General features: G+C 41.5%; 1 protein-coding gene across 2 annotated transcripts in view; it reads right to left on the bottom strand.

Annotated features, from left to right (window-relative positions):
* Positions 1 to 5,909: 5,909 nt before the first annotated feature.
* NFYC (nuclear transcription factor Y subunit gamma) overlaps positions 5,910 to 24,742 on the bottom strand; it is a 42,025-nt gene continuing 23,192 nt past the window's right edge. For both annotated transcript variants that reach the window (XM_075264703.1, XM_075264704.1), the window contains exons 3-10: positions 18,632 to 18,703; positions 17,359 to 17,472; positions 16,257 to 16,352; positions 12,738 to 12,911; positions 12,391 to 12,549; positions 8,777 to 8,884; positions 6,798 to 6,857; positions 5,910 to 6,712 (exon numbers count right to left, since the gene is read on the bottom strand). In XM_075264703.1, coding sequence (XP_075120804.1) covers positions 6,593 to 6,712; positions 6,798 to 6,857; positions 8,777 to 8,884; positions 12,391 to 12,549; positions 12,738 to 12,911; positions 16,257 to 16,352; positions 17,359 to 17,472; positions 18,632 to 18,703 — 903 coding nt within the window. In that variant the 3' untranslated portion in view covers positions 5,910 to 6,592. The remainder of the gene's footprint in view (positions 6,713 to 6,797; positions 6,858 to 8,776; positions 8,885 to 12,390; positions 12,550 to 12,737; positions 12,912 to 16,256; positions 16,353 to 17,358; positions 17,473 to 18,631; positions 18,704 to 24,742) is intronic.

The raw sequence follows: 24,742 nt of genomic DNA, 5'->3' as shown, positions 1-24,742 counted from the left end.
TTCTTCCAGCCTGCAACTGATTTCATGCAAGCCAGGGTCAGCATTAAGGCTTGCTAGTTATGCCCTGGTAGTTGACTCCGCATATTCTTGTGATTTAAGTCAATTGTTAAACCTACCATTCTCATAGTGAAATTGTTATCATCGTTCACGTAAAATTTCTCTAGCATTAGGGGACCTATAGCCTCAATTTATGCTTTTCATAAGTGGAAGCGGAAGCTGCCATGGTCTTCAGCTACTGTAGTCTGTCCATTTCAAGACTCAGTGTGCTGTGCATCCACATAAACTACTTTTTTATACCAACTCTTGTAACACATGGAGCTGTCAAACTATTAACCTTAAAGGACATGTACAGATAGTAGGACACTGGAAAAATAGCAGCAGAGGATGAATGCATTTACCTTCATAAAAAGATGCTGTGTGATCATTCCTTAAAGGGGTATTCCCATGACGCTTGTTCACTAACCTGCAGGCTGTCGTGCTATCTTCACTTCCTGCTTTACTCGGCACATAGGTGGGCGGGGTTTCACTTGCACGGGATTGGTTGTAAATGAATTACCACAGTATGAAGCTGATGTAGAGGCTGATGTAGCAGAGCTGGATTTGTGTCACCTTCCATTACATACAGAGGTAACGGACTCCCTATCTCAGCCCTTATCAGCCAAATTCAATTAAACCTACTGATAAGAGCTCAGAAATCCCGGAGCTCTCACCTCCCCTATCTGAGAAGCTCCGCTACTTAAAAGACACGAACAGCTCAGAGCTGCTCCCAGCCCCTCCCTCCCCCCTGAGAGCAGGCAGCTACATCACTTGACAAATGAGCAGATAATCCCAAGGGCCATAGAAACGGAGTGTAAACAATGAAGTGAATAAATTAAGATAGCGGACAAACAAAGCTGTTTTGATAAAGCAATACATTTAGGAAAAGTCTTAAATCCACATAAACTAGCAGTATAGATAGGATCCTTGTGATGGGACAACCCCTTTAAAGGGGTTGTCCAAGACCCAGACGTTTTCCATTTACTGCACCAATTAAATATTCATACCATCTGAATCAGTTTTGCAATATAATGTCATTATGAGAATTTCCCTCATTCTCCTGTTCCTGCTATATATGGAGAGCAGCGGTCACAGGAGAGGGGTGGGTGAAGGCAGAACTAGACCAGCCCATGCTAGGGAAAGCTTGTGCTGCACCAGAAGCATGAGACACAGCATGTGGGAAGGTATATGTGACATCATGTGACCGTATTAGGAATGGGAGAAAGGGAGCCAGTGCTAGAGATATGAGCGAATATGCTCGATCGAATACCTCGGCCGCATAGCTCCTGATGCAAAAACACTTCCACGGCTTCAAATTTTTACTGCCCCTCCCACCTTCCCTGCTACTGGGAGCTATGTGGCCGAGGTATTCGATCGAGCACATTCGCTAATCTCTAGGAACCACTGTGGTCATAGCATATATTATAGATTGTATGAATATTTAAATAATACAGTAAATAGAACATGTGGGTTCTCGACAACCCCTTTAAAAATATATTCAAATATATCTAAAGAAACTAAAGCCATACAAATTAGTGTTTGATGATCATCATTAACTATCTCTTGATCAACATGAGATTAAATAGCACGCATCAGTAAAGGGATTGTCCAACAAATTATTGAAAGACTGAATAAATTCACTGCTCCCTGGTCCTACATTCCAGCAGAGGCAGCTCTGGTCTTCTGTTTACTGCTCCCCCTAGACTGTCAGTTGTGATACTCTAGTTATTTATATAATTAGCTTACTTGTATAGCGCCATCATATTCTGCAGTACTAAGTGACTGCTGCAATGCAGGTCTCAGCGGTGACCTCTTTACAAATAGAATATCACAGCGGTTGTATATGGTTTATGAATAGGTCACTATTGAGATTGTGGAGAGGCGACTTAGGTTTTATATATTATTGGCCACATCAGCTGCACTATTATATCTTAAATAAAACAATAAGACTGACAAACCTTTTATTACACCACATGAAGAAATACTTACAATTTATAATACTAAAACCATGCATATGACAATGAAGTATTGTTGAGGGGGAGGGGAAATAAATTCATGCATGTGACAATGAAATATTACAGAAGGGAGAGAAAGGAAAATATGTACTGTATTCTGAAAAAAAAAAAAATACTGCTGCACTCCTCGGATCATCCTTGTTGGGAGCATGCTTAGAAGCTCTTGTGGAATGGTGCATGGTCTGGCAGTACCGGACCTCTAACATTTTACAAAGATTAATGTGGAAAACTTTGGTAAAATCTTGTATCCTGACCATGCTTTTATAGGATGATGTTCTTTGACTCCATGGTGGTGCTATATAGTACTATTTACAAAGATTGTAAAGACTTGTAAATTGGTTACACTTGCAATACTGCTTCCACTTTTCTCCAAGACTCTGCTTGCTCATGGTCTGTTAGACATCAAAGTGTGGCATGTATTATTACAGTGTACGTCCAATTATAAAACATATAGGAGTAGTACAGATGAATATAAGATCTCATTAACGTCTTAAAGGGGTTGTCCTGGATAAATATAAATGCCTACACTAATCTAAACACCCTGCCTCTTACTTTTTAAATTACATAATCGATGGGGCGGTCATGTGATAATCTTTCTGATTATCCAGAGCCAATCAGTTTCCCCGTTTCTGGAAACGGAACGTCACTGCTACTCCCTCTCTCCTCTTTGAAGTAATACATCTCCGTCTTCATTTATGAAGATGTTATTTTTTAAATATTAATCTAAGGCTGGAGTCAGCAACCTTTTTAGTCTGGGATGCAGATTTGCGGGGGACATCAGATGACATACTCCAGTACTTGAAGTGCCCCAAGGATTATTATTTTTTTTTTTTTTTCCCAGGAGGACCCAGAGGCTGAAAAGGTTGGGAAACACTGTCCTAGATAAGTCATATAAACACAAACCATAACTGCAACCAGTAAGTCGACTGAGCTTACAGTTCAGGATATTATCCCAAGTATAATCTGCAGTAAGCCCGCTTTGTGAGGGCAGAGGGTTCCCATCACAGCCTAGTCTTTTTGTTGAAAAAAAGACTAACAAATGTTTACAGTCTTATTGAAATGAATGATGGCAAATATAGCTGCCATATTAAACTTTACACAGGTAATTACTGTCCTTTGACTAGGACACCTAGACATTGTGCCTCATGTTGCCACCACCTCCCAGTGCATCCTCCCGTCCGACTTAATATACATGGACGACTAGAGAGAGTCCTAGGCCAGGTAGATATGCCTTGGGTCACTGACTGCTGGTCTAAGTAGATGGAAAGAGTAGACTGCTTGAAAAGATATATTTAACCCCTTATAAAGCTGGGGGAAAAAAATCTGAATGGTGCATAATTAAATTGTGTAATTTTGTATTGTGTAATTTTCACTTTTTGGTGATATTTTCATGTATATGTTTTTGTAGAATGTTACTGCTCTGTATAATACTCTACTGTTGGTGAATAAACTACATTTGCATCATCCTATTGTCTACGAAGTCTGTTACATATTGAATGATACCATTACACTACAGTTTGTCTCACAAACATTAAAGAGGACCTTTCACCACTTTTGGGCACATGCAGTGTTATATACTGCTGGAAAGCTGACAGTGCGCTGAATTCAGCGCACTGTCAGCTTTCCCGATCTGTGCCCACTGTAAAGAGCTTACGGTGCCGGTACCGTAGTGCTCTATGGTCAGAAGGGCGTTTCTGACCATTAGCCAGAGACGTCCTTCTGCCTCGCGGCGCCAATCGCGCTGTGCTGTGGAGCGGGGAGGAACGCCCCCTCCCTCTGCTCACAGCGCTCGTCCATAGACGAGTATTATCAGGAGCGGGAGGGGGGAGTTCCTCCCCTCTCCACAGCACAGCGCGATAGGCGCCGCGAGGCAGAAGGACGTTCCTGGCTAATGGTCAGAAACGCCCTTCTCACCATAGAGCACTACGGTACCGGCACCGTAAGCTCTTTACAGCGGGCACAGATCGGGAAAGCCGACAGTGCGCTGAATTCAGCGCACTGTCAGCTTTCCAGCAGTATATAACACTGCATGTGCCCAAAAGTGGTGAAAGGTCATCTTTAAGCTCTGTGAATTGAGAAGGGTGGGTGGGGGGGGGGGTGGAATTGGTTAGTGGATTTGGAAGACAGAGTCATAAATTAAAATAGCAAAAAATGCAATGGAGAGGGATTAAGGACGCAGAGGTCCCGTACTGATTTATGCAGTTTCAGGCTACAATACAGGTGAAACAGTCTTTGCACATTTAGCTGTGCACTTGCTTTGAAAGGTTTTTTAAATACAAATTTGAATGTTAATATGGAAAAAAAATGTTTTTCAACTACAAGTAATTCAAAATGTTGCAGAGTTTAAGATATGTTCTTACCATCTTGGTGAAGAGAGTCACTTGTCCCAAGATGCCAATAGATACATCCATGTATGCAAGAACTTTAGGTTCTGGGACTTGTCAGAAGCCCAGCTATGATTTCCTTATTGTGGCTGGATTATCTTCTCATTAGTGTAGTGTTTCAGCCATGATAACCTGTCCACAAGAGGGAGATCTCTTTCTGCATTCATAGCTGTATCGATTGGAAACTGATCAATGCTAGAGATTGTTACCACTAGGATGGTTGGGGAATATGTAGAAGACTAAAAAAATGTTTGCTGATAGTTACATTTTTAATTTGGAATGGTCTACAAACGTTACCTTCTTTAGAAAACCCTTTTAATAGTGGAGCTACAAGAACAGTGCAGATCAGTTTCTGTGCAATTCCTATACCTTCCATTCACCTATGCTGCAGTAATGGAAACTGCCCATGTTCAGTGGTTGGAACTTGTGAGTTCTTAATCCCTTAAAGTTTAAAAGGGAGTCTGACAACAACAAACACTCTTCTAAATCACATGTATGCTGTTGGTTGGGACAGTCCGTGACCTGGTGAACATAACTTTTAATCCAGGTCCCCAACAACCAGCCCACTGACAAGTACCAGACAGTTCATCACTTGATGCCGGTCCTTCCAGTCATCAGGGATCTCTGTTTGGCTACTAGGTGTTGCTGAAGCTCCTATGCTGCATGTAATACATAGCACAGGAGCATCGGCAGATACCTGGTACAGAACCTGTGTTAGAGTGATTTGCTGGTGTAGCGCAGATCGCTTTCCATTGACCTAGTGTTAGTGTACCTAGTGTTAGTGTACTATAATAGTGCCCCATTTACCACAGGTAATGGGGCACTATTATAGTAATAATGCCCCCAGTTAACAACATTACGTGTGGGGGGCACTGTTATTAACCATGGTAGACCACATGAGGACCCCCAAACGCAACTGCAAGCAGTGTGCCAGTGAAAGCACGCGGACCCCATAGACTATAATGGGGTCCGTGTGCTTGCCGCCAGATCTCCGCAGCGATCATGCAGACAGGAAAATAGTTCCCAATCTACTTTCCTGTCCGCATGATTTGTGCGGGTAGAGCGTAGCAAGCACACAGAGCCCATTATAGTCTATGGGGTCTGTGTGCTTTTACTGCACAGCGCTTGCAATTGCGTTTGGTATTCCGTTCAGGGGGTCCCCAAGCGGAATACCAACATAGATGTGAATGAAGGGTTACTATAACAGTGCCAATCCCTCCTCCCACTAAAACCTCGCCCCTGAAGCCCCACCCCCGCCAGGCCACAAGAAAATTGACCTACATGTAAGTTGTTCTTGGTAGAAAAAAAGATGTTGGGGACCATTGTTTTAATCCAAACAGTGTGCACCAAGGGTGTGGCAATGTCTGGTAGAACACCTACTTTCTCCAGTTGCCACCAAGAGTCCTTACACAGACTCTTGTTTTATGGTTATGTGACTGACATTTAAACCTAGACAAAAACAAAAAAACACATGTATCTAAAAAGAAATTTTATTGCTGTCTGTGCAAAGATTCCACATGCATTCAGTTCAGACTAGCACAATACTTAAAATAAAAAAAGGAAAAAACAAAAATAGACATTTATAACATTCAACCCCCTGTTCACATTTACCAATTTCAAATCACAAACAACTGAACAGGATAGGAAGCCACAGGGGTTAAATAAATTGCCCTTACTTCCATTAAATCTTTACAAAAAGAAAAAGAAAAAAGGCAGGATTGTGGAAAAGAAAAACCTAGGAAAGGGTAGAAATGAGATGCAGGGGCATTTTCTGTTAATATACTTTGCAGAGGCAGATAAACACTCTAGCCCTTTCAGATGGGGTGCTATGTGGAACCCCAATGGCATTTAGAAATTGCTGCTCAAGTGTGTTTATTATACAGTGTGAACAAGACAAGGTAAAAATACACAATGCAAACAAGTGCATTGGGCTTTGGAAGTTCTATGCAGGGCTGCTGGGTACAACTGTCCATCTTCGTGCATACTACATTAATCTTCAGATCTTGGTATTATGCACAGATATCCTGCAGGAATGGACCAGAAATGGCAGACTTCTCAGTTTTATGCGCTGAAGTCAGAGAAAGCACCAGTCTATCCATGTGTTTGTGAATGCCTGTGCTCTGGCTTCTCCTGCCCCTTCATTCCCCGGTCATTTCGTCAGTCTCCAGTGACCTGTGTAGCTTGTCCATCAGCCGCCTGACCGCTAGACTGGATGAACAATGGCTGTGTGATATCCTGTCCAGCTGGCATGGTAACTTGCTGGATTTGATATAATTGCTGTAAAACAGTAAACCGGTATTACATAAAGCCATGAATGTGCAAAGTTTGTTTAATAGCCTTATAATCCCGCTGCTGGCATTACCTGTCCATCAGTGAACTGGCTGAATTGCTGTTGACCTTGCTGTACTTCTGCTTGTGCTATCTAAAATGAAAAAGCACCTTTATGAACAAATGTATCATACGTCCAAGATACCTATGACATTTCAGACAGAAGGTTCATGCTTTAATACATATTTGGGAAGACTTCTGGGCACTCATGAAATGCTGGTCTTGATAGATAAAGTTTGATATATTACACGGATGTCGATTCAGGGTGGAGTTTGGAGTGTGAGATACAGTTCTGATAATTGCACTTGCTCAGTATCTCCTCTGACAAGCAGTGAAGCTGCAGCTTTAGAGGCAAGTGGCTGAACAACTCTAGGATCTGTCTGCAAATCTAATCAGTCTTGCTTCTCTCTCCTTCATTATGTGTCTACCTCAGCACATTTACTAAAGGTGGACACCATAAAAGCTATTTGAGGCTAAAGCCCCACGGGACGGAAACGCCATGCTAAAGCGCTGAGGGAACAACCGTGGCGTGAACGCATTGCGGTTCTTCCCACAGCGCTTTGAACAGAAAGTTCAGGGAGTTTTCCTCCGCGGACTTTGTTACAATTATATCTATGGGAAAGCCGCCGGTGTCTCCGTAGATATAACTGAAATCACAGCTTGTCCGCACTGCGATTTTTTCCGCAAAGTGGGCATGGGATTCGCATGAATCCCATCCACTTTGCAAGTACTGTACAACGCTGTGATTTTTCCCACACCGATGTTGCTGCGGCCAAATCACGGCGTTTCCGGCCCATGGAGCCCCGGCCTAACAGAGTAGACTGCACTATTCTAACATTCCTAGCATATTTTCAGATCAATGCATTGTTAACTGCTAGTACAAGAATGTTTATAGTTATGAACTGGATTTAACTTTTAAGACAACCCTTATGTGAATTTTGTATCTTTACAGCTTTATTTTATTGTAAATAGTTCTGCAAATGAAGTATAAGGAGAAATGTATGTTTAGACCATGTCCGGCGCATGAGTGTTACATTTTTTTATGCCTAATTTTCATTTGTGTAGCCTACTTACAAGATAAAACAAAAACTCGGTGAAGCATTAGATTTGATTAATGTGCTCTATAACATTAAACTATAGCAACCTGAAATCAACCTAAAATTTCATTATGTGTTTATATGAACAGAGACATTCATATGACAAATACATTTTCCTTTCCACCACAAGTCCAATTTAAAGCATGTCAGACAGTAGTCCGTATTTTACATCATGCAAAGGTGGCTCACGTCAAGACTCCCGACTCACTTAAAACTGACCACCACTGCCAAAAGGTACCACATAATGGTAGGACAGGTTAATCTGGATCAAACATCAGCTTTAACTACTACAGTTAAATAGATGTGATTACACTGCAGTAATTTAACCAACTGCAGAAGTTCAGACTATAGAATCATGTCATGCAGTTCAGAGACTACGCAATAGTAGATGGTATGAATAGCACAAGAGATACATTTTGCCACAAATGTCTACAGAGGTGTACTGCCATCGCAAAGTAGTTCCTCTGTAGTGAATACACATGCACCATTAAACCGACTGCAAGCCATGAACCCAATTGTATACTGTAGTGACATCTTACATATTTAAGGGTTCATGCTATGCAATAGGTTTAATGGTGTATCCACTACAGAAGAACTACCTCTATACTAACATTATAGTCTATGAAGTTTGTGCAAAAGTACTTCTCTCTGGTACTACTCATACCTTTATTGTGTGGCACCACTTCTCTCTGGTGCTATCCCTACCATTTTTCGTGAAGGATATCATTCCCATTCATTATAGAAATCCCTCAATTTTTAAGAAAGTCTCCATATATAATGAACATCTATTTTTTTTAGCCAGTAATTAAAGCTTACATTCTATTTTTCAAATAAACCTGTCCTACCACTGCCATTTTAAACCTACAAAACCATACACAGCCTCATATACTGAAGGAAAAAAACAAAAACACCTTACCTGTTGTGCATTGGCTGTTAAGGTCTGAATCTGTCCCTGCACAACCTGCGTTCCAGACACTGGCTGAGCGAGACGTATGTACTGGAGCTGACCAGTGTTCAGCTGCACCTAGAAGAAACAGTGCATGATATCAGAAGTAAACAATAGAAACTTTTTTTTTTTTTTTGCTCCAACTTCTATTATCAGTTCCAGTCTGCCAATCTGCTCAATTACCGTATTTTTCGGACTATAAGACGCACTTTTTTTCCCCAAAATTTCGGAGGAAAATGAGGGTGCGTCTTATAGTCCGAATGTGGGAGGAGGAGCGGATTTACAGCATGGCCGCGCTACTGCCACCGCTGGTTTTCTTCAGCGGCAGGAGCGTGACAATCTGCAGGCCCCGGCAGCTAAGACACTCCCCAGCATCCGCCGGTCTATTACAGCAGATGCCGGGGACTGTGTTAGCTGCCGGGGCCTGCAGATTGCCACGCTCCTGCCGCTGAAGAAAACCAGCGGTGGCAGTAGCGCGGCAATCTGCAAATCCGCTCCTCCTCCGCATTCCCGGCAGTCAGTTAGCCCCGGGGCTGGTCCCAACCGGCCCCATACCTTTAGTGATGCAGGCCGGCTCCTGCACGGCGAGGCCGCAGGAGCCGACCTGTTCCGATGACAGCTGGGAGCCTAATGAAGGCTCCGAGGCTTGTCATAGATATATATTACTATCGCGGCTGGTCTATGACACTCCGCGATAGTAATGTATAGAATCTCCCATAGACGGCAATACACTTGTATTGCCGTCTATGGGACTTGCAATCAAATGATTGCAGGTTCAAGCCCCCTAGGCGGGGGATAATAAAATAGTAAAAAAAAAAAAAAAAAACACTTAAAAAAAAAATATAATAAAAAAATAAAATAAATAAAAGTTCACCTCCTTTCTCTAGAATACATATAAAAGTATAACATTACTGTGAAACATATACATTAGGTATCCCTGTGTCCGAAAATGCCCGGTCTACTGATAGTTTTATGTACAGTGAACGTCAAAATCAAAAGTGCTAAACCGCCGGGTTTTTCTCTGTTTTGCCTCAATTAAATAAAAGGTGATCTAAGCAATAAACATTTCCCAAAATGGTATAACTAAAAAGTACAGCTGGCCCCACAAAAAAAACGCCCTATACATCCCCGTACAGCTGCAGGGTCACCTGTCAATGTGGCCTTGCAGCTGTTCCAAAACTACATCTCCCATACATTAAATATTTTACCATTTTTTGCCTGAAAATTTTTTTCTCCCTATTTTTCTCCTCTAAAACCTGGGTGCGTCTTATAGTCCGAAAAATACGGTAACTCTTTAGAACAAACTTGACAGACAATGGGCGCTATAAAGGACAGCAGTCGGGAGGAGAGTTTCCCCTGATAGCTGTCATGGTATCTAAAATTATTCTTTCTGGTGGGACATGGAAGCATTATACACTATACAATTGGCACACAATATAATGCTATTCGTGCCCTCCAACACAGTACAATGCCCCATTATATTGTTTGGGGACACCAATAGGACATTCTAGCATGTGGAGACCACTAATATGAGCTTTGTGTATGTACGACTTAAAGGAGTTTAGCAGTTAAGGATACTTCATCCCTATCCACAGGACAGAGGATCTGTGAGCTATTCACTTCAATGGGGCTGTGGATGCTGCTAGAAGTTAGTCCTAGCAGCCTCAGTGAAGTGAATGGAGCACCGTTCATGCAGGTGCAAGGCCTCTCCATTCACAAGTAGGTTTTGGGGGTTATCTGTTGGGATGACTGGAGACCTGGTGGTTTGGCGCCTAGTGATCACAAACTTGGACCCTGTCCTGTGGAGAGGGAACAAGTGTGTCTGTCGACAGTTATAATCTTCCCTAAAACACCAGTTGGCAACATTGACCACTCCTCCTAAAATTGGTCACCCCCCCTTCCCCTAGTTTCTTGCTGAAACCTGGGGAAAATCTACTCTTATTGGTTGAAAAACACAGTACTGCTTTTTCTAATGAAGTTTCTGTTCTGAGGACAAGAGGAGTCTTTAAACCCCCCAAAACAAAACACAGTAATTAAATCTACAGCACCCCTGACTGTATAATTAGATGGATATTTACTCTCATAAGAATTCAACAACTAACTTTTTAAGGGATTAACAAGTTAGTGATGTCAGATTCTCCACAACTCTGTGACCAAACTGACAGGTCATAGCATTAAACTGATAATAATGCCTCACAGCTCTTCTCATTCCAGACGGACAGCTCGCCGGCTGGGGACCACTGCAATTGTCACTGCCATTAACAGCAGGACCAATAAGCTATCTATGACACATTGACAGTAACTGTAGGAGGAGAATGCTTGTCCAATTGCAGCAAGTGTCTGTCGCTTAGGACAAGCGCTCTCGTACGGTGTCAGAAACAGGTCTGCACAATGAATGGAATAGCCTTTAGGTCAGTCCTATTGTAATGCAGCTACAGGATAACTGGACAAACATTACAAGTTACATATTTAAAGCTGTGTTTTGTAAATCCACAGTTGCATTGCTAGTATGTATCATCATTTTTGTGTGCTACCATAATATAATCAGCACCATAACTAGAGTCCTGACTATTATATTTGGCTAGGTGTTGAACTGACATGGGATCCTGAATACACAGTCTACTTTTCACAATTCATATAGAACTTTAAAGTTATTGCATCACATTTAGGCAGTTTTATTATTCACTATGCATTACATGATTTTTTCCCTCAATTTTAAAATATATATACATACATACACACACAAAAAATAACCCCCCCTAAATGATACATTTAGTTTGTGTCTCATTGTTTCACTGTGTTTTGTATTGGCAGTTACTTTGCCACTTGGCACCAGATTTCACCTGTACACCTTTTATGTCTCATAGTTGCCTCTTGGGTCCTGATCATTGTATGGGTGCCTGTTATCAGCACAAATATGACAAGTGGTATATGGTAGTGAATTGGTATTGTGGAAATTTAGGGTAATTAACAGATTGAGACAAAATTATCCTATTCCAATATAGCTGCTGCAACATATGGCCTTTATGGCGTATACGCACCCAGGGATGCAAGTAATTTTGAAATTTATGCATGTGGTTTATACTAAAACAACATTTGATCTATAAGGCACATGTGAAGCCAGTCATGTATGCTATTGTGACACATGTGCATTTCTTCAAATCACTTGAGGCTAAATCTGCCATCAAGGAGAGGCAACTTACTTAGCATTCATTGACATGAAGCAATTATGACCGACTGCAACTGTGTCCTTCCCCATTTACAGTAGCACACCCCCTCCATCCTTTAGCCCAGACAAAAAGCCAAAGGGCAAAATGTGTGTTGGGCTGAAGGTTGTGGCTGGTTCTCCAGCACCACCAAGTTTTGCTTACTCCATTCTTACATTGTAATGCTTTGTGTATGATCTGTATTGCTACTATGGTCTATACAACAAGGTAATGTTTTTCATGTGGACCTGACATTACAATTAATAGGCCATTTATTATACATTTTCTTCATTAAGGAGTATTGAACAGGTCTTGAGAATCATTGTATTAATTCTCATGCTGGAAAAGCTGCGACTAGCAAAGCATTGCCATACATACCGGAATCTGCTGGATCTCTCCTGTATTGGTAATTATTTGTTGCATGACTTGCATGGTTTGGCCGGTTGCACTCTGACCTTGCTGGTTTTGACCTTGTGGTTGGGCCTGGACAATTTGCACTTGCTGACCTTCTCCGACCTGCATAGTCACTGGTGCACTCTGTACAGAGAATACACAAATATAAACCTTACAATTCAACCCTGTAAGAGCCTACAAAACCTTAGTGCAAGAGGAAAGTGTAGGACTGCCAACATTCTGAAGAATCCAAACATCTTCTCACTTCATACATTTTAATATACAGAAAAGAGTAAGAGAGGAAGCGGACATTTGCATCCAATTTATCTGACCTGTCCTTGTTGTGGCTGAGCAATAATAATCTGGCCAGGCTGGAGGGTGGTCGTTGATGTAGTAGTTTGCTGACCAGTCGCCTGACCCTGAACTTGCACAGCAGCTGGTTGTTGGGCTAAAGTAAAGTAGTACTGAACTGGTTCCGCTGGAGTCACTGCTTGTCGAACCTCTTCCTAATCAATACAAAAGCAAGAAGGAGAAGGGGAAAAAAACAAAAAACAGAAGAATCAATAGATAAATACATTGTTAACCCATTTTTTGTTTCTAAATTTATTTCCATGAAAAGCTTTTAGGGCATCATGTAATCATACACCTCCATTTTGATTGTGAATTCTACTGTGGACAGTGAATAATGAATGTCTAAAGCACTGCGGAATAAGTTGGTGCTATATAAAAGTAGTCTCTACAGTCTATAGGAAAATGACTTGGTCTGAGGAATATTCCGTGGCAGAGGGGGTAAACACCCTTCTCCCAGCCACATTATATTCACAGCTGAGAGTGTAGGATGTTTACAAACCCTGCACACAGTCATAGTAAAACAGATGATAGGTAAAGGATGTACTGCATGAAATCTCATCTGCACGGCTGGCAAGCATCCAGATTATTTGTATAAAGCTCCCCATTGTGTCTGGTTATTCAGAGGCAAGGTGTAGAAGATGCTACCCACCAATAATTAACAAAGTCTCACTGCTGAAAGATGCAGAAGAGGTAGCCATTACCAGGCATAAGATTGGTACGGTGAAACCACATAGGACCAGCTGTGTAGGCTCACACAGGGAAACCGCAATTACAATTGTTTTAGAGGGGAAATTGCCTTTTGTCACCAGTCCATTAAACAAAACAAAACAAAACAAAAAAAAAAAAAAAGGGCCATCTTTAGATCAGAAAATTGCTCCTATACACCATGTCATTGCACGTGAACCTTAACTATTTAGAGGTTTTATGTCATGTCAACAAGGTAGACCTTTATAAGGCTCGGTTCACATTAAGAACCTGTGACAGATAGAAAATGGAAGAAATCTCTAGCCATATACATAAGCAAGGAGGCTGAAACAGATATATGAGCGATACATCACTAACTAGGTACAAGATTAAATTTGCTAGTACATACAAAGGTATGCAGTAAAGTACTGAGCTTAGTCTACCATGCTATTGCACACTGTGCAGGATAAAGGTTATACCAGTCTGACGGACTAGGTCACTTATGCAGATAAGCAAAACTCACCTAACCATCCCAGAGTTACGATGGCTTCTACTCTCTGGACAGCGCCTTTAAAGAGCGCAGATGTAATGAACGTTTATACAAAAAAGGTGGTCACAAGACAGTTCAGGGCTGAATGCTGCATGTACAGACATCACTATGTGGCACAAGGCAGTAAATTCACACTTTTTTTTAAACCTACACTGCATCTATAAAATAACCATGTAATGAGCATTAACAATCTACCATTGAGTCTACACTTCTTATTCAGACATATAACTCTGTATAGCCTGCAAAAGATATTACAATTCAATCTTTTACTAGTTGCCAACCCAGAATGGCAAACTTGAAACCTGAATTACCATAGCATCCTTATTTTACGTTTCCCCCAATTTCCTGAAGAAACTGCTGAAACATAAGATGCGCCATAGCTATGAAGGGCTAACTGATTGACGTCAGACACTAGAGTCTGTAGGATTCTGGGAAATTGAATCACCCCAATGTGACAAGTTCTGTCCAATTACCAAGAGATAAACTATTAAATGGAATATATAGAAAACACTGCAGCCAAGGTACCTAAAATATTCTGAGATCGAATATAACGTTGTGCGACAACACAACTCAGAACCAAATTCTAAAACATTGCCAATTTGGTACCAAACAGAAATACGCAGGTTGGTACAACTTACTTAGCAAGTTATCAAGGTGCCCGCTTGCATTTCTCCTAGAAACCGTGGCAGAGACGAGCGCAGCAGCCAACAGCTGTAAACATCCGACTGAAAGCCTTTTCCATAGAGTCACAGCTTCCAGTCAAGGATGTTTACAGCAGCTGAGACTGCCAACAGATAAAGCAGAACTACAGCCAGACATGTGGCACAGTTCACACAACAGTGCTAAGCCGTTTGGAGCATCAAGTATTCCATTTTTTTCTTTTGTAAAGTGGAATTCCAATTTTATTTATTATTTTTGTGTCAGGGGTTGTTCAGTTAAGTAGATTACAAATATTGTTCAATCCAACTTTTAATTCAAAACAGACTAAAATTCTCCCTAGCAACCCTTTGAGCTGTTGTCAGCATTGTAATGCCATTAGGTAGAGCTGTAGCATTTATCAGAGGGAAGGATAGTCACTGCAAGTGGCTATATCTCTGGTTTTATACCACTTAGAAAAAGGTTTCTGGTATCATTCTCAGCTTTCATATTCTGTCCATACTGCAGTTATTACAAAAATAAATAAATAAATAAATAATTATATAGATATCACTAGTTAAAACAGTAGGGTATGTGACTTTATATACAGCACTTCATGATTGTTTTTAACTAGTGAGGGTGGGTTCACACCTGCGCCCATGTCCGCTTTAAGCAATCCTGCTGGGTTTCCATCTTCTGCCCCGTGAAACTGGACAAGGGACGGAAACCCGGCAGTCAGTTTTCAAACCCATTCACTTGAATGGGTTTGCAAAGTGACCGCTCGTGACACAAAGTCCTGCATGTCCGACTTTGCATCTGGTTTAAAAAAACCACAAAAAAAAAAAAAAAACGGTTTCGCAGTGGACAGGCTCAAAAGTCACACAGGCGGTCACTTTGCAAACCCATTCAAGTGAATAGGTTTGAAAACAGACTGCCGGGTTTCCGTCCCTTGTCCAGTTTCTCGGGTAGAGGACGGAAACCGTCCGGTTTGCCTAAAGCAGGCAGGGATCTTGGTTTCTCTTAGGGCTAGTTCACACGTGAACTGCCCGCGCGGGTTTTGACACCGAGAGAGACGCGGCAAGCCGCGTCTCTCTCTGGTCAAAACCTGCCTGCTGTGACCATTGCGGTCGCGGCTTTCCCCTCCGCTGTCGGCTCAAATGAATGAGCCGACATAGGAGGGTGCTGCCGCTGGGCGAAAGACGCACGGCTCAGCCCGCGCGGCTTCTGCACGAAGAAAGGACATGTCGCTTCTTTTCTCCGCTAGGAGCAGCCCACCGCTAGCGGAGAAAAGAAGCCCGGTGGTCTGCATAGACCACCATTGTAAAGGGGAGGTTTTTGACGCGAAATCCGCTGTCAAAAACCTCCCCTTTGCTCACGTGTGAACGAGCCCTTATAGTTCTAGTATTGAATGAAAGCGGAGATTGCAGTTCTAGCTATTTTTTTCTAGGTTGCATAAAACCAGAGAGATGCAGCCATTTAAAGTGACCATCTAAATACCATGGTACATACGGCACTACTACCCTCAGTTACTAAAACTCCTTGTTGACTAGAGTCACCAATATCTACGTACAGTGTAAAGTGGATAGCTCCAGTAAAGTATGGTTAGAAATCAGATCATAGAGAGACTTACTTGGCGTTTTGGAGGCTTTAGCTCATCACGGGGTACAATGTCAATTAGGAAATCAAACTGGTCAAATTTTGTGATTGCCATGGCAATGTCGTTCCTCTAAGAAATTAAATAGAAAAAAAAATAAATATATGATATATATCGTAAAAGCAAATGGAAAAATTATAAGCTTGACCTATCCATAAATTCACACAACTTGCCCTTCCTCAATATGAGAGGTTTGCAACATGGCACTTTTTTTTTTTTTTTTTTTAAATCTTGGATTCTTAGTGGCTTTGATCCTGATGGCCCATTCTAAGAGTACGCCAATCAATCTCATATTGGTTGGAGGTGTATCCCCACCAATCAAGTAGCCGCACATCCCACAGTGCTGCCTTAAGAGTTTACCAGACAACTCTTCACACAAAAAAAAGTGTTGCAATACCAGGGACATCCACACACAGATGTCACTGTACAACAATAAATGAGCAGTTCAGGTGACTTAGGGGGAAATGCTCCTATGTGCCATCAGCAGACCACTACTGCCTGGCAAACTGCTCAGCTCAAGGAGAAAAATAAGTCTTCACTGAACACAGGTTACAATTCATACAAGCCTACCGAGAGGGGAGGAGGAGGAAGAGGAGGAGTAAATGAGAAGCAGGGGTAAACAGACATCCTGGAGCAGATTACAGAAAGACTCACCAGAGCTTTATTTACATTTATAAAACAGTCTTGCTGAAAAATGGTTATAAAAATGAAATAAAAATTAATGTCCTCCAGCAGCTTGTTGCCCTCTACTAGCTTTTGCCACACTGGACTTCTGCTCCCCTTTGACCATAATGTAATGTAATGTAATCTGTTAGCTAAACCATCTTCACAGTGAAGACACAATTGTGAAATGAGCAGTTTGCCAGGCAGGAGAGCAGCTGATAACAGGAGATATTACAAAGTTTCTTCTTATATTCACCTGAACTATTCATTTGCAGGAAAAATAAAAATTTAGTTTCTGTGAGTCAGCTGATCGTTGAAGGCCTGACTCTACGAAGTCCTACTGATCTGACATTGATTGCCCATCCTAGAAAAGTTCTAAAATAATTTATGAGGCACTACAGCAAACCAGCATTACCTGCAATGTCCTCCTTTTGTTGTCTTCTGTGTGAATCCAGGCTCGCAGGGTCAACTCTGTTATAAAAATCTGGGCAGCTTTGGCAAACAGTACTGGAGCTTCAGCGCTGATCATCTAAATCACAAAATTGGAATAATTTTTCCCTTCAGTTAAACAGGTCTGAACATTGGGCAGTAGTGTACAACCTGCCACTTATACCACATCAGCATGTGATACAATGGTTCTATTCACACTGGAATACAAACATGCTAGAATGAAGACTGCATGCCCTGCGAATGATCCACCCATTTCCAGCATGTAGGATAATAAAAAAAAACAAAAAAAAACAAAAAAAAACAAAAAAAAAAAAAACACATTTTAAAACAGTTACACAATTCTATTCAATTAAATGAATACTAAACATGAAACCCTCAAAATGTTCAATAAATAAATTTCTTTAGCAATGTTGCTTTGTTTGCTTGCTAGGTTATTACTCCCATTGTTTACACAGTTTCCATGTCATCAGTCACTGCTCTCTTGCAAAGTCTATATTGTGATACTTCATAGTGTCCTGTTCAGCAAGCTGGGGGAAGGTTGCTTTAGCCGTTTGATGAAAAATGGAGGAAGTGAGAAGAGGAGACAGCAGGCAAAGCTGCTGAAACAGGGAGATGGGAAAACCTTCTTTAAGTTGGTGGCATTTTTACGATTTCGACTCACTTCCTTCAAGCTAAAATGACATATCACCTGTACTTTATGTTTCAGTACGATTCTTGGGATACCAAGTTCAGTATTATTTGTTTTAACCCCTTAAAATCCCCCCCCCAAAAAAAAAAAAAAAAAAAAGAATTCTCCCCCAACCCTCCCCGCAAAGTCTTCATATTCTGACAAACATAACTTTTTTTTTTTTTTTTTTTTTTTTTTAATATATGTCTGTGTATGGGGATGAATAGTTTTTTTTTTTTTTTTTGTTTTTTTTTTTACACACACAATACATTTTAGGTTCTCTGTCCAGCTCAAAACTAAAAAATGCCTTGGCAGCCAGAGGTGAAGAACAAACACCATCCCCCCCCCACCTTCCCACACTTAATCTGAAAACACCCCTAATAGTGAAAAGGTTACTATGCTTTGTTTTGGTGACAGGCTGCCTTTAAGAGCAATAGAAATAGATCTCCACAAGAGCATCTAATTTATCAGAACCTCACTCCATACATTTCCCTTATATAGTGACATTTGACAGGGAAGGGGGCCCGAGTAAAAACAAAACAAAAAAAAACCCATCACATTAACTACTCACTTTAACATCTTCATCAAGCTTCATGATTTTTTTAATCCGAGCAAGTGGAAGTTCCTGGACACGGAAATCTTTCTGTATAGAGAAAAGTAGTGTTCGAACACAAATCAGTATGTGCATGAAGATTTGCACACAGCACATTTCTAAGAAACAAATTCCAAGTCTTACGCTAGGTTCACACCTGCGTTCACGGTCTCCGTTCCATGGTTTCCGTCTTCTGCATGGCAGAAGACGGAAACCATAGACCGGGTCCGGCCGTGAGCGGCGGTGAGCGTTTTAGCCTCTCCGCCGCGAAACTGGATTTTTTTATCCGGACACAGAGTACTGCATGTCCAACTCTGTGTCCGGATTATAAAACCCGGTTTCGCGGCGGAGAGCGCAAAACGCTCACCGCCGCTCACGGCCGGACATCTCTCTCACCCATTCAAATGAATGGGTGAGAGAGACTCCTGCAGGTTTCCGTCTCCTGCCTCTGTTTTAGGCAGGAAACGGAAACCTCAAGTACGGAGAGGGCAACGCAGATGTGAACGAGCCCTTATCTGTATTTTAATGCAGATGTAGACTTTCAGTGAAACCTGCAGCAGATCCACAGCAAAGTTGAATTCAAATGAATGTAACATGACAATATTACATAGAAAAAAACATTTCTGAAAACACAGTATGTAAAATAAGCCCTAACCCAACTTTAAAATAAAAATAAAAAATTAAACAGGTAGTTTGCTTACTTTAGTAATTCAATTACTTGCATTATAACGAACTAAGCAAAGACCCACATAGTGAAATGCAGCTGATAAGAACAAAACAAAAACTCCCCACAAGTTAAGTTAAGACGCATTGTGTTTTATTCTGCTGCTTTTTTATGCAATGTATGGATGGATGATGGGGTCATGGTTCTGTAAAGGGGAGGAAATTCAGAAACTTACTAAAGGGCCATTTTATGGTCCAGCTTGTATAAGATCCAACTAGAGGGGAGGCTCAAGCCAAACTAAACAAGACACCAAGTACTTGTGGGCATAATCCATCTGGACCTGAAGAATTCTGTCTCCCTTTATGAAGAGGAGAATCGAAATCTGGACAGAGAATATCATGGATAGTGTGTTCCTGGATGTTGCATACTAAATGTATATAAGGGACAGTGTCAAACAGCTTGGAAAATATAGTTTGTAATTGGATTGAAAACTGGTTAAAGGATAATATCCAGAGAGTTGTGGTCAAAGACAACTTCTCAGGTCCTCTGTTACAAGTGGTGTAGCCTAGGGTTCAGTGCTAGGTCTGCAGTTTAAAGGGATTCTATCATTAGACGTACACATTGGAATGACCTTAAGAAAGGCTATTCTTCTGCTGTTTCCTGTTTGCTTGTTTAATTTGTATTGAAATTTTCAAATAAACAAATAAACAGTACAGTTTAACCACTTCCGGACCGCCCATAGACTATATACGTTCGGGAAGTGGTTGCCTTGTTCTGACAGGAAGTACCTGTACGTCCAAGTCAGAACACAGCAGCTGCACGGAGATCGTGCAGCTGCTTTCAATGGGAGCCAGCTGTAACTTCAGCCGGAGCTCCCAGAGAGCAGGGAAGATTTATTACCTCCTCTGCTATCTCGATCACTGTGTTGTATACACGGCTATGGATGCTGCCATAATTCAGCCGCCCTCTGACCCGGCAGACACGTGATCTGCTGGGAGCAGAGTCTTACAAGAGCTGCTGGGTCCTACAGGACCCCAGATCAGCTCTGTATACTGTATATACAGTGTGCAGGAGTCTGGATTTCTCCTGTAACTGAGGTTAAATGTACCAGCCCCAGTTATAGGAGAAATCAGCCTCAAGTACAAAAAAAAAAAAAAGTGATCAGATGTCCCCAAAGGTCTCTTATCACCTTATGGGGAAACAATCTGGGAAAAAAATAAAATAAAAATATAATAAAAAAAGTTTTTTTTTAAAAAAAGTAAATAAAATAAAAAATAAATAATACGCTAATAAAACGCCGTTATTAAAGGTTATAGCCCCACCCCCGATGACACCATACAAAATAAAAATTACCGTAACGGAGAGGAAAAACTATATTATAAAGTTTTTCAGTGACACTTTGTGTTATTAAATAAAAAAAAAAATTATAAATTGAAAACCAGACACAATTTCCCTCCTATTTTGTTTATATTTTCCTGGATATAAAAAAAAAATTAAAACACATTTGAAAATAAAAATAACATAAAAATAAAGCCCTATGTGTCCCCGAAAAAAGACGCAAAAATTAGTTGACTAAGACATACGAGAAAAATTTTACAGACCTCAAAACCGCACATACATAATAAACCTAAAATGTGTCTGGTCCTGGACCACAAATTGGCCCGGTACTGAAGTGGTTAAAAAAAAAAAAAAAAAAAAAAAAAAAAAGGCTATTCTTCTCTTACCTTTCTTTTTCTGATCCACACCACCGTTCCTGAGAAATTTCTTATTTCTTCCATATGGCAATGAGTTTTCAGACAGCAAAGAAGGCGTTTCCCGTAGCTGAAACACCACTGGGGGCCTCCTCTGTGAAAACTCATTTACATATGGAAGAAATAAGAAATTTCTCAGGAATGGTGGATCAGAAAAAGAAAGGTAGGAGAATAGCCTTTCTTAAAGGGGTTGGCCATTTTCAGACCAATATTGACAAACAAATGTACAATAAAAAGATATACAATTTTCCAATATACTTTCTGTATCAATTCCTCACGGTTTTCTAGATTTCGGCTTGCTGTCATACATTCTCTTACTTCTAGAAGATACAACTCTGACCCTGGTCATGTGATTTACGGTCCATGGTCATGTGATGAGCACACAGGTGCCGCTCGGTATAGTCACAGCACAGTAATCAGACATCTGCCTGGTAATCAGCTGTGCACCTGTGTGCTCATCACATGACCATGGTCAGAATTTCATCCTCTAGAAGTAACAGAATGAATGTCAGCAAGCAGAGATCTAGAAAACCGTGTGGAATTGATCCAGAAAGTATATTGGAAAATTGTATATCTTTTTATTGTACATTTGTTTGTCAATATTGGTCTGAAAATGGCCAACCCCTTTAAGGCTATTCCAACGTGTACTTAGTTAAAAAAGGAACTCGTTTAAGGCTAGCTTGACACTTGCGCCGGGATCCAGTTGTTCAAGTAGACAGTAGGTACACCAGGTTTCTGCCGTTTTTAACATTGAACCTGGCGGAGAGAAAAGTCCTCTGTGCAGGACTTCTCTCTTCCACTTTTTGGCAGAATTGGTGCTCGGAGTCTCCATTGCAGATGTGAATGTAGCCTTACACATTTTTTAATGATGTAGAAGATGGGATTTATAGCGGAGTCTATATTTTTGCAGACAACACCAAGCTCTGTAATACAGTACAGGCTATAGCGGATAAACATAGGTTACAAGCAGACTTGGACAGTGTTTTAGCATCCACTTGGCATCTGGGTAAAAATAATCCACATGCAACATATGTCCTAGAGAGAGTAAAGCTTGGAGAGTCACTGGTAGAGAAGTATCTGGGTGTGCTTGTAGATCATAGGTCAAATTACAGCATGCAATGTAAGTCAGCTGCTTCTAAGGCCAGCAGGATACTGTCTTGTATTAAAAGGAGTATTCACTCAAGGGACAGGGATGTAATATTACCACTTTATACGTCATTGGTGCGGTTCCATCTGGCTTATACAGTTCAGTTCTGGGAAAAGTATATGGAAAAGATTCAACAGAGGGCCACAAAACTGATGAGGGGCATGGAGGACCTCAGTTATATGGGTAGGGAAGAAATATGATAAACCAGTAAAACAATATACAAGAAATAAAGGAAAAGCTTTTCCATGCAAAATCCCCTCAACATCAAGTATACTTATGGAATAATTGAAAAGTGGGAAAAACTGTAATGCACTTCTGCCACAGTTTATCCTGCACCCCATGGGCCGGAAACGCCGCGCTAAAGCACTGCGGGAACGCATCGCAGTTCCTCCCGCAGCGCTTTGAACAGAAAGTAGTTTCCCTCCATGGACTTTGTTACCATTATATCTATGGGAAAGCTGCCGGTGTTTCTGTAGATATAATTGACATGCTGCGATTTCCAAAACAGTGTCTGTTTTGGAAATCGCAGTGTGTCTGCGCTGCAGTTTTTCCTGCAAAGTGAGCATGGGATTCGCACGAATACTATCCACTTTGCAGATACTGTAAAATGCTGCGATTTTTCCTGCGGTGTTTCCGGCCCGTGGGGCCCCGGCCTAAGGCCTCACACTGTCGAAACGCAGCTTTTTTTTGTTGCAGATTTTGTTGCGATTTTATGAGCCTAAGCCAGGAGTGGAATGAGCAGAAGGGAGAAGTATAAGAACTTCTTATATATTACCATTCCTTTTATAGCTGCTATTGGCTTTGGCTCAAAAAAACGCAGCAAAATCTGCAACAAAAAAAAAGCTGCGTTTCCGCAACATAGGGCCTTAGTCTTATGCCCCACAGGCCGGAACCGCTGCGCTAAAGCGCTGCAGGAACAACCATGGCGTGAACGAATTATGGCTCTTCCCGCAGCACTTTGAACAGAAAGTTTGTGGAAGTAGACTTTCTGTTGTTGTTATTATCATCTATGGGAAAGCCGCCAACGTTTCTGTAGATATAATTGACATGTTGCGATTTTCAAAACTGCGACTGTTTTGGAAATCCCAGCATGTCCGCGCTGCAATTTTTTTCTGCAAAGTAGGCATGGGATTTGCATGAATCCCACCCAGTTTGCAAGAATTGCACAACGCCGCAATTTTTCCCACGGCGTTTCCGGCCTGTGGGGCCCCAGCCTTAAGGAGCTTTTCTGCTTCCTATTTACAACTGCCGTCAGCCATTTTGTGAAGGATTTCAAATAAGGGAGCCTTCACACACAGTTTACGCTCTGCTCATTCTGAACGTAAACTCGTTCAGAGTGAGCGGCGTAAAACACAGTTCCCATTGATTTCTATGGGTGCCTGCATACGCGCGCTACCCATTGAAATCAATGGGAGGCTTTTTTACCTATTGCTTTCAATGTGATACGCGCGTATGCAGGCACCCATTGAAGTCAATGGGATCTGTTTTTTTACGCCGCTCACTCTGAACGAGTTTACGTTCAGAATGAGCGGAGCGTAAACTCCGCGTGAAGGCTCCCTAAGAGTTGGGCTGTGCAAAAACAGGTGATTTGGCCTACTGATTCCACAACCAGGCACACAGCAATCTGTCTTCCAATGGATGCACAGGCTCTTTTCATGATCATGGACTGATTTTTGGCAGGGAAAACATAATTGACAGCACACTCTGTTTATTCAGTCATACCAGAAAAAATCCAAGTGGTAACCCGCCACTTATTTATAGTACATCAATAAGTTAATCAGAGGAATTGTATATAGGAGCCTATTATAAGGGTCAATATAGTAATATGCAATGTTTTGGGCTGCTAATGCCCTTCATCAGGCAGATATAGTAAGACCAAAGCAAATGGACGCAGGAAGTAACAATAGCCAATAGTAATTCCAACAAAACTCCACAGCTGGGTAGAAGGGATGGACTGTATAAGGGTAAGTTCACACAGAGTTTTTTGGTCAGGGTTTTAAGGCCGTATCCGCCTCAAAATCCTGACTAAAAAGACGGCTCCCATTGAAATCAATGGGAACTGGTCAGTTCTTTTTTACGGGAGCCAGTTTGTTCCGGCTCCCGAAAAAAGAAGAGGGATGCTCATTCTTTCAGGCGGATGTCGCAAGGCGAATCCGTGGCATGGATGCCTGTATGCCGATGCACTGGCACTGCACCGGCATCCAGTCGCAGCTACCCGTATTTTGGTGCGGCACCTGAGGCGGCCCTGTGTGAACTTACCCTAAGAGTCTGGTCAGTCCTCCTCAGAATTGTGCACCCCACCCCTGCTACTAGGAGAGCACTGCCTGGCCCTATCCAATACTACATAGATTAATTTTTATCCACTGGTAGAAAAAAAAAAATGACAGCAAGCAAAGATCTAGAAAGCCATAAGAAATTGATACAGAAATTGTATGAAGAGGTATACAACTTTCCAATATAAACATTGGTCTCAATAAGTGTCTGAAAGTGAACAAATGCTTTAATCATTTTGTTTAGAAGTCAACAAT

This window comes from Leptodactylus fuscus, chromosome 2 (genome assembly GCF_031893055.1).
Source record: "Leptodactylus fuscus isolate aLepFus1 chromosome 2, aLepFus1.hap2, whole genome shotgun sequence".
Classification (NCBI taxonomy): domain Eukaryota; kingdom Metazoa; phylum Chordata; class Amphibia; order Anura; family Leptodactylidae; genus Leptodactylus; species Leptodactylus fuscus.
The sequence above is the reverse complement of the archived record's forward strand: the minus strand, read 5'-3'. Positions and strand labels throughout refer to the sequence as shown.